Source organism: Rhopalosiphum padi, chromosome 4 (assembly GCF_020882245.1).
Source record: "Rhopalosiphum padi isolate XX-2018 chromosome 4, ASM2088224v1, whole genome shotgun sequence".
NCBI lineage: Eukaryota > Metazoa > Arthropoda > Insecta > Hemiptera > Aphididae > Rhopalosiphum > Rhopalosiphum padi.
The window spans coordinates 48,422,563-48,434,465 of NC_083600.1; the positions used below are offsets into that span (position 1 = coordinate 48,422,563).

Here is an 11,903-nt window from a genome sequence, read left to right on the forward strand (position 1 = left end):
TCCATTAAGACAGTCTCCGCTTAGATTCGTCTTTCATATACAACGATTATTACATAAACAATATATCAATGATATTATTGAATTCAAATTTAACACACCCATTTACCCACTTGATGTACTTGACACTTGATATACTACAAGAGCGGGTACCGCTTGCCTACTTTTTTAGATCTGTATAGGTGTTTATTGTTTTGGAATCGGGGGTTGAACGGAAATTTGTTTATAGAAATATTGTGTACCTGTACATATTGAAAATGTGTATGCTCGGCATATTCGGTAAATCCGTTGGGTATTATTCTACATTGAATTTCACGTTTACTCGTGACATTGTCTTATAATCTCGTATTATACTATAATATATACTTATATATTAGGCCCTTGCAGTACTGCATTACGTTATGTTTTCATTTTAGATTCCGAGGGAAACCTATACAATTTTAATATACTTTTGAAATCTTTGAAGGTCATTTATATTTTAGATTTTCCGTGGAGTGAGTGGAATACATTATAGTTTTACAATGGATAGGTTTTGTCCTTTTTTAGTTACAAAGTAGTTGGAAGTAATATCGGCGGATGCTCCCTTCCCTCATATTTTCATGTCTATATATGTACAATGTACTATATATAGTGCATTAGTAAGTTGTTAACTTATTTACTTATAGACTATATAGTATAATTTTGTGTACAAAGATTGTGAATGTCTTCTATTTAAAACAAATAATGATAACGGTATAAATGTTTTAAAATAAAATTGGTTTTAGTTATTTTAGTTTATTTCGGAAAATTAAAATCCTAAAAACTTGAAATTTTTTATCGACTATTTATAAATATTAAATAGATGTGAAATACATTAAAAATTTGTTAATATTTAGATTTATTTATTTTATAAAATGTTCAGTTTTTTTTTAAAGAGTAGACTGTTATTGCTTCATACACCATTAAGTTACATTTATTTATGTTTTAAATTTTTAGCCATAATTCAACGTTTTTCGATTGGGCGTAATCGCAATATTATGTATTAATATTATTGATGTATGTATACATATGTATATAAATTTATTTACATTTATAGATCTTAAACGACTTAATTTAATAGTTAAAACGCGATATCGTTGTAAGACGTCATCTTTCCGTATGTCACTCGAATTACGGCTGATCGTACTTACTATACTTTTATTAAAACATATAAAGTTCTATAGGTAATATAATATAATATGTACGATAAAGTAATGCAATATAAAGCAATACAGGACGCGGGCAAACATAAAAGTAAAATATACGTATAGCCCATATAGGGCACCACATTCTCGGTGTAGGTAACTCAAAAGAACGTCACGAGTCACAAATATGGGAAAGGAAAAAGACATAACAAAAGTCTTAAACTGATTTAAATTTTCTCAATAATAATTTATTAGATTCGTTACCATTATAAATTATAAATCATAATGTAAAATGTATATAATATAAATTAATATTATATACTTATCATCATCATTGCTTTTTTTTTTTTAAATATTTAAACGATTTATACCTGTCTATTTATATTTTATTTATTTTATGGGTAAGATAATGATTTTTTTTTTACTCAGAAAAGTTAAGTTAATAATTTAATATGCATTAATAAGAAAAAGTTAAAAGTTAATGCACGATTTTTTAAACTTCTTAAGCTTATTAAATTAACGAGAAACCAAAAGTAACTATAGTTAGTAAAATAAATTTAACCTTTTAACTTAACCTGACCTTTTTAATTCCTTAATTCCCGGCATCGCTTATATTATTACCAAACCTTTTTGTTCTATCCCACACCTTCAATTAATATGTTATTATCATTTTAATTGTATATCACCTAGTCCATAGTAATTATCTGCCGTCAACTTCGGCTTAGCTTACAGGACGCTGATAAAACAAATTACAACCAAATCTCGATTGCCGCCGCCCACAACCGTGGCTGACTTTATATAATATCCACTTTAATACCGAATTTTTATTTTGTGCACCGGGTCCTTGCCACTTTAGAAGTTTCAATAATTTATTGTAAAGCGACGACGATGTTGCCGATGACAATAATTATGACACGGCGTCAAATAGTGATAGTTAGCCGACCGTAATAATGGCTTTTTGTTGTGTCACTATAATCAATGCCGTATCTGATCGACATTATTGTCGTCATTTTACGATATTGAAAACTGTGAAAGGGCATTAAAAAAAAAGGTCATAATTAAATTGTTGATAGGTAAAGGCGGTCGGAGGCACGCCGCGGAGTCGTAAATACTTAATAATACGCATTGTCATATACACGTGATAATAATTTGAGGAATATTTACATTTTACGATAATGCGACATTTTGTAACAAAAACCAAACGATTAGTAGGTGTAATTAATAATACGAGTGAATATTTACTGTAATCACTCGTAACTCATAGTGCGTTCTTATAATAAAATTCGTATTTACCTTGCATTTTAGGCTGTTTAACTTGGTTCGAAATTATTGATTCGGTAGGAGGCCGTTTGTTGAACCTTATAATTTTTTCATCCGAGTGTAAATAAAACGATGAAAGTCGAGTCGCACATTTCAAATATATTTCGCCAATCTTATAATGACCATCGGTAACAATGAACCTGAGTCCTAGTACAGTTGTCACGAGCCGTCCGCTACCTGCGAAGTACTCCTTGTAGTACGGTCCTTGTTCAAACGTAGAGTTGGCCTAAATAAAAATAATTTCGTAAAATGGTTTTAAATAATCCTGTGTTTTATTACAAAACATCTATAGTTATTTGAAAATATATAGGGCGTATTATATAAGATTTAATTGATATTAAACTATTAATCGAAGTGGTGCGCCTTTCATTGTGCGTGGTGTGCCGCGTGTAGTGTTACTATAGTTTCCTATATTATGCTCTTATCCAAAATTCAAAAGCTTATAAATAAAAATTTTTAAATAGGTAAATGAGATAAATAAATACGATCACGTTGGCGGAGAACAGAGAAAATTTTATAACACGTATAGCTATAGTCATATTCATTACTTTTAAGCTGAAATAATGATTTTTCTTTTCTGGGAAAAATAATTATTCACGGTAAAATATACGCGTTTGACTTGAAAATACTCGACAACACTGAATTGTAGTCTGTAAACAAATACATATTTAAAAGAAGTACGGATTTCGATCGGATGGCTTTTGTTTATTCATTTCTTGAAAGTATATTATTATCTTTTACGTCCATAAATGATTTAACGATAATTATTAACAGTTTACCATTCAAGGTACACTACAGGGAAAAAACAAAGTATAATAACTTAGAATGACAACTTTGACAAATATTGAATATTATACAGCTTAATAGTTAATAATATATTAAATAAATAATATTATTAATATGTCTACAAATTAATAGTGTACCATATAGGGTAACCATATTTAAAAATAAATTACTTGTCTAAAATAATTTACGATGTCGTGTCAGTATCTCTTAAAAACGGAAGTTCAACTTTTAAGTTGGGAGTAAATACGTACATTCTCTTGGGCATTTAAATTTAAATTGAATGTTTTAGTACTTTATTAGAATACGATATGTTACGTTAACGGTGGTCGTAACAATACTGATGAATTGAAAACATAAAAACGAACGATTCCAAAACCGTGTTTATTTTTATTAATCGATTTTCTGATTGGATCACGATTGCGACTCGATATGAAGTTATTTATAACCTACGAGTTTTCACCGATATCGATTTTCGTTGTTATTATATTTTATACTGCAACACAATATTTTTGTAAACAAATTTAATTTATTTGAAAATAATAATAAAATTTGTATATATACACTTATAAATGTATAATGCATATGGTATATATATATATATATATATATATATATATATATATATACCTATTTCTAAAATATTAAGTATTACTATACAGAGTGACTGAAATAAAAAAAACAAAAAAAAACAGGACAACTACAACTAGGAAATACAACTAAAATAAAGGAAAATCCTGTATAAAACAGGACGTATGGTTACTATTTCGTACACTATACGAACATAATAATATGTGGTGGGAAGTAAACGTTTTATAATGTGTTTACCGTATAAATTTACAGTGCATTACGACATAATTTTGAAAAAGCTGTCATTAATTATTACATTTTTATTTTTGGTTTAATTGTTATGCACCAATTTAACATATTTCTTCGTACTTATTAAAAAATGTAATATACTTAGTTAATAAATTTACTCATTTTAAGGTTAATTATAGACATCAATACTTCCTAATAATGATAATAATCATAACTCTATAAAAAAGTTTAAGAATAAATAAAGATATAATAAATGTGGGGTGCTGTTTACATACATAACTTTATATTATTTTGCCTTTATAATAGACTTTTAAAACAAATGTAAAATCTTCTATATGTGGCTATGTCATAATTAAATATCCATCATGACCTAGTTAACATACCATTTACGTTCCATTTAAAATAATTATATTCATCTAGTTTGTCGAATTATTATTTAATATTAAACATAAAATAATGTATTCATCTTCAACAATGTAGTAGTGCCTATTACCTATATAATAATAATATGTAATGGATATTTGAAAATTGAAAAAAAATATTGTTATTTAGTTGTTTTCTTAATATAATTATTGTAGTTATTTCAAAACAAAATTTAATTAAAACACAATTTGAACTAGTTATATTATGTGTACATAATATTAATTAATAATTCGTATGATAACTAGATTTTCAAACACCCAGAAGCTAGAAACAAACGAACGGTCTATTTAAATACTAGATATTATACATTAAACGAAAACAAATGACTATAATACACTATAAACAATACCTTTCCCGGAACGTAAATAATAAATCTCTTAGATATGTTGTATTGTCGAGATCGGGAGCGCTGAATAACGTTATATAATATTTATATCGACTCGTTAGTATATGAGCCCGAAATGCTACTTATCTATATACTTGACTTTTGTCAAAAACTCGAAATTCTTATTATCGCAGCGACGGAGCGTGTTTTATCAAGTAATATTTTTGCAAGTTTGTAGAAGAAAAAGTACATAATAAACAAACAAACAACAACAACAACGACGACGACGACGACGTCGGCGGAAAACCAGTATTAACGTTTCATTTTTTTTTCAGAACAAAGTTATTTAAATATTCCGCGTGCGTGTGTGTGCGCGCGCGCGCGCGAAAACCGTATGCGGATAACATATAATATAACATAATATATAATATCGAGAGGATACGTCGAAATGAATATTCATTGCTTACAGATAAAAATCGAAAAACATTATTTTTGAGTAAATACATATTATTCCCATGACAATAATTTTCGACGTTTCACAAACTCATTTCTCTCTCGCGTCTCTATACATTCTCCAGCTTTCCTGTCCCGGCAACCCGTGTGTGCGCGAGTCCGCAGAAGAACGTCACGCGCATACGGCAATAATACACACACACACACACACACACACGACGTATATTATTTATACATATTTTTTTATTCCGCTCAGTCGTCGCCGTTCTCTCTCGTGTACGTACCTTTTCTTTGTTTATGTACCAAATGAGTTGGGCGTGAAATTGCATCTTACTCGACGTACAGTTGGCGTTCACGGCGTCCCCGACATTGTATTCGTGCTGAAGGCCGACGATCCGCGGACCCTCTTCTTGCGCATTACATTGATTTAGTATTTAGTTATAGTTATTTTTGTATTTTTTTTTTTTTTTAAACAATTATTAAGTCGTACACTACACTACACCATAAAATGATGACGAACCGTCACCGTTATATTATACGTACCCACTGTGATCATATCTCGGTCTTGGAATACCGTTTGAAACGACGGTGCCTCCGCCGACACTTCACATCTATAGGTGCCACTGCTCGACAGCTCTAAAGACTTGAGCACGACTTCGTTTGAATTCGATTTATCGATCTGAAAACGAGATTGAGTTATTGTATTTAATTTGGTCTGCGGGACACAATACCGCGTGCTATTAATTTGCCTATACAACACGCCGTCACTACAATATAGACTTCCTCCGCCAAATAATATTCTTTTATATAATGCAGTAATAGTATAACACGTATTTTAATAAAATAATTAATAACTAACGACGATTTCCGAGGTGGCTTAGGTGACTAGGCGTTCGAAACCTTTATTTAGATTTAAAAATTCATGCATATCGCTGTACAACGTCAACAATAGTGTACGCGTTTAATTAATAAAATGATAATTATATTACTCGCAAAAAATGTTTGGTATTGTCTATATTTGTGTTTCCATTATTGCATTTATATCTAAACAATTTTAATTGCTAGCTATTGTCATTTATTTCAAGTGTTTTAATCAACAATTAAATCGTTTAAACCGGGAAAAAAACACAAAATTTCGAGCGTATTGTAATTTTCAGATATCAAGCATGCTCTTCATTTTTCACTGTTGACTAATTTTGTACTCATTCAGCACGTTTATTCATAGTAATGTGACATTAAATTAATTTAAATATTTATTGTTTATATGGTAGTTATTATTATTATATAGGAGCGTAAAACTATTAAAAATTTTAAATTAAATAAATCTGTTTTTTTTTTTAATCAAAATAATTTATTATATTTTTCTAAATTGTAATTCGTTAATAACCATTTGTGTAATTATTCATAAAAATTAATCAATAATTACAAATAAGCGGTAATTTTTGTGAATAATTTTTAAGAATAAAAATCAAGGAATCATGGTGTATAATAAATTAATATGTCAGACAGCTAGTAACTTAGCTAAAAATGTTTATTTAGTAGTATATTTTAATAATATATATACATTACAGTTGATGACTGATAGGGCTTAATTTAATTAATGCATGTAATAGCAATAGTGTAATGTATATTTATTAGTTATTACGTATATACATATATATATATAATATATATACAATATACTACATTTTCATAATCATATATCTATATCAAATGTACATAGGCTATGACATCAGCTTTCAATAACCATATTAACTATACACTTAGCATGTTTTAATTGTAATTAATTTATATCTTTGACTGGTATTTTATATCTACGACGAATAAAAAATAAAATAATACACTCGTAAACATTTTTTCTTTCTTATCTTTAAAATTCATAAATCAATTATTCTTTCTTTTTTTTAACAATATTGTTATACTCAATATTTAGTGGACCATATTACAAATTTACTTGATAACTTACAAGGAACATTATTGATGTCAAATATTTATTGTTTCATAAAATCAGTAGAATATCAACAATCTTTAAAATTTGTATTGTTTTATAAAGTTTATTCCATCTATTGTTGATTTTACAATCAAAGTTTTAACAATTTATTTAAATTAATTTCTCAGAAGAGGCGTTGATATTAAATTATTAGTTTTCATTAATATGAAACTGATCAAACAATTACCCGAAATCTCCAACACAAGTATTATACTAGGTAAGTATACTGGAATATTTCTTATATAGCTCAAATACCAAGAAACTTTGAAAAGTATTCCTCATCAAACGCACACATGCAAAGACACGTTTTGCTATTCGGTCCAGATCATTTTGTTTGAGTCATTTCTGAGTCATAGACCCAATAATGATATGACATTTATATTTACTTTGGATCCTAAACGTTAGGTGATATAAAAATATTTCTGTGTTGAATATTTCATTACTCGAACGCCAACCCTAAGTAATTTGTCGTTTTACCGCATATACGCAAACCATTACTCCCCTTCCCTCAAAACACACGTGTTCCATTCCTTAGAAAATGGGAGCAATATATTCGTATCTCCGCCGTGTAATATATTTTGGAATTTGATCCGGAGTCACCCAAAATTCATAGAGAAGAATAATAAATGTTTGCTTCTGTTGAATATATATGAAATCTATAGTCTTATATGAAAACATTATTGATAATATTATTATTTATTAGATTAAATTAATTTTAGGGCGACATTATGTAATTCATACCAATCAATATAATATTTGTATAAAATATGTTTAATTAATATGTTGTTATAAGTATATTTTAGTATTTTAAAATTTTACATAAAATATCATTTCAATATTAGGGTACATATCATTTAGAATACTTATAAAAATACTGTTTCCTATTTTGATTTTTATTAAAAAGTATTTATGGGAATTATAAATAGAAATAATCACTATTAATACTATTATTATATTATCGAGTATAATAATATAATATTATACCAAGAGTTTTTTTTTAAAAATACCTTAGATATTCGATTTTTTTATTGAAGAAATATTTAATAAAAAAATAACATGTATCTAGTAAAAAGTAGAGTTTAGAATAAATTAATTCTTACAAAAAATATTGGTAAGTCTAATAATAAGGAGTTTGAGTTTTTCCATTTATTTATATATATTAATTTTTATATTTGCAATAGATATATGTTATTATTTATTATTAGTTATTATATATTATTTTAGAATGTTATACTTTAGTGGTTATAATATTTTATATATTTTTTTTATTAAAAATAACGATAAAACAACGGTACAATATTGCATAATGAGTAAAATCATGTGTATTATTTTATAAACGAACTGAGTAACAACACAAAATGACACACTACCGCACGTCAACGAATTCTCTTATTGGCTTAGGGTCATAACTACATAACTGACTGTTGTAGACAACGGCCGGTACGCCAACGCTTATTACCTACTGCTAATATACGCAAACGACAGCGAAGTCCCACTAAATAATAATACTAATAATATAATATAATAATAATAATAATAATAATATAACATGTGTATGTATAATAATTTTATTATGTACTGTAATTTGATTACTCACGTCGATATAAATGCCCGATTTTTCGAAAACTTGTATACTTGGTTTGCTTTTGGGCAGATATCTGAAGAACTCGTCGCCGTTCTTGTACCATTTGACCGAGTATAAATGTTCTCCTTCCAGGTCGTACGTGCATTCTAGTATTGTACTACTGCCTAATACCGTATGGTTGGCTATTCGGACGTTCAACAGTTTTAGGTTATTGATGAAAGACGCTGAAACAACAATCGACATCGATGTTAGCCACGAATATATTATAGACAGCTACAATAACAACATTAATTAAAAAGATCTCGCAGACTTTAAATAATATAATATAATAATAAGACTATATATAATTAGAGGTGAACAGTGAACACTTCGCATTATAATAATATTACGTAATGCGCAAAAAAGAGAAGCAGCAGCCGCGGTGTTTAAAAGTGTCTAACTATTACTTTTTTATTTTTTTATCTCGTATAGCCGTATGATAAACGAGGATACGGCTATCTGACGATCGTCATCTAAGATGTACAATATATTGTACTACTTTGTATAGTAAAATTATCATTATTTGTCATTGATAAAGATGGATATTTATTTTATTTCCCAAGACGTGCATTATGCACAAACACTATACATCATAATATTATTATATGATATGGATTATACAATTAAAGGAATTATTTAAAAAATTATGACTGAATAAAATAATTTTCTGGTTTATTTATCGTCGTAATTAAATCCAAGAAATTAAATTATAATATTTCGTACGCGATGAGTCATTAAAATATTAAAACCGTTTGAAATATTATATTATATTTGTATATTTTGTATCGATTTAAAAATTAATAATACAAACCCTTATAGATAAAAGATATTATCGTTATTATCTTCATCAGGCGCGAACGCAGGAATAAATTTGGGGGGGGGGGGTTGAAAAAATGTACATAAATATCATACTATTCATTTTTAGGCCAGGTAATTTATTTTTTGTTCCTAATATTTCGGAGGGGGTTTAAACACCCACCCCCCCCCCCCCCCCCCTGCGTTCGCGCCCGATCTTCATCTTATGTGGGTATTATTTTACTTTTATTTCTGTGTTTTTTGGTTACCGGGAAGCTCAACGACGATCGTACGCGCGTGTACGGTGATTATGCATAAAGTGACTGTCGAAGCTCCGCGTAAATAAATAATTATGAATAACCCCCTTTGACGAATGTAAAATAAATAAACTGTTTATTCGCGTTGTTTTCGATTTTTTTTACAACGATTATAATCAACCACCGCCATTGTGGGTGTTACTTTGTGTATATATTATATTTACACGCGCTTGAAGTCGACGCGCGACAATACACACTGCCACGCGCTCTTTTGCGGCACAGTGATAACATTGCAGGCAGTTGTATATTGTATGGGCATACTGTATAAATACTATTTATTAAATAGTATGGACGCGTTACGTCGAAGAGCATTCATCAAAAATGAAATCGAATACGGTGCGTTGTATATTATTTTATCGTCGACGACTGTATATTATACGGTCTGAATTACACTTTTAACGTGTTTTATATTTGTAAACGAAATCAGAGAGTGGAATGTGTGTGCGTGTGTGTGCGTGTGTGTGTCATGTGTGTATGCGTTTATACACAGTATTTTATTAGACGCAATCCTCTACTTTAATTGTATATGCAATTCGCGTTTGATACATAAATGTATTTTAACGTAAATATTTTATTCCTGCCCGTCGTTGTTTTTTTAGTTCACCTTTAAAAATCACAAATTACACGGAAACGCTATTTGCACAGACCTTTGAAAACGGGGGTCGGACGACGGGGTTTGCCAGTGATTTTCCGTGTGTAATTTAATTGTAGCGCATTTCACACGTAGAAACCAAACACCAGTTGTGTTTTGTTATTTTCACAATTTCGCCAACACTATAAACTACGTGTGTGGAATCCAGATAAATCGGGACCGACGAGAAAGAAAACAACCAATTTTTATCTTTAACCTTTGGGGAGGTGGAAAAATGGTAACTCGATTTTTATTAGCAAATTTAACGAGGGATAAAAAAAAAGAAAAGATCCGAGACAAATAACCACAACTAAAGACATGTCCGAGATTTTGTCATTTTGATCCATTGTAACAGGAAAAACCGAAATTAAAACAAAGTAAACCGGAACGTCTAGTTTACACGTGCATGCCCCTTGGGTAACCACGTATATCATATATTTAATTTGTTAGCAATTTGTTGTCATTGCACGATAAAAAACAATTCTAAACGCTACAGCATTGTTTCGCAGTGGTAGTTTTATTCGTTTTGGCTTAACGTTTAGTCTTCACAAATAAGAAATATTACATTACATTACGTTCCATTGAATATGATATATTAATTTCTATGGATTATTTGCGAGGACCAAAATTAGCGTTGGTTCCGATATTTGTTTTGGAATGTAATGAGAATTGTGCAAATAATGTTTGCTTTTTAACTATAATATTTATATAATACTGCAAGCTTAAGCATTCATCAAAATGCTAGTCCTTATAATTAAAATGCATAACTTTGTTTTAATTTTAACCAGCAAATAATAAATTAATGCAAATCAATCTTGCAGTAAGTTAATATTTGATTGAATTATTTGTTTTTTTTTTTTAAGAAAAATAATAAAACTTTCACAATTTGTAATTTGAATACAATTCTCAATAAAATAAAAATATGTCACGCGATATTTTTACGAATTTTTACCACTAGCTATCCACAAAGTAGTAAAAAATAAATATGAATTGAAAACACTAAAAACTGCATAAAGTTTATAATTTTAGAAAATTTAGATAAATTCTTATTCATTTTTACTTAATTAGTATTTTTCAAATTAAATACCTATATCTAACATTAAATCTTAAATTTAAATATATTAATACAAATGTAGTAATTGTACTTTATTTGACTTTTCGGAGATGAATTATAAGCTATATAATACCTTGAAAAATTGTGTTAGTTATTACAAAGTTAATTTAGGTAGTATAAATATATCTACTCTTCTATTAGACATTATA

The 11,903-nt window shown here is 28.6% G+C and overlaps 1 protein-coding gene across 2 annotated transcripts in view; it reads right to left on the reverse strand.

The window, feature by feature from the left end:
• LOC132930548 (uncharacterized) overlaps window positions 1-11,903 on the reverse strand; it is a 61,490-nt gene that overhangs the window by 4,212 nt on the left and 45,375 nt on the right. The window contains exons 2-5 of one of the 2 annotated variants that reach the window (XM_060996480.1): window positions 8,871-9,082; window positions 5,827-5,962; window positions 5,568-5,692; window positions 2,454-2,706 (exon numbers count right to left, since the gene is read on the reverse strand). In XM_060996480.1, coding sequence (XP_060852463.1) covers window positions 2,454-2,706; window positions 5,568-5,692; window positions 5,827-5,962; window positions 8,871-9,082 — 726 coding nt within the window. The remainder of the gene's footprint in view (window positions 1-2,453; window positions 2,707-5,567; window positions 5,693-5,826; window positions 5,963-8,870; window positions 9,083-11,903) is intronic. The other variant, XM_060996481.1, reaches the window with a different exon arrangement.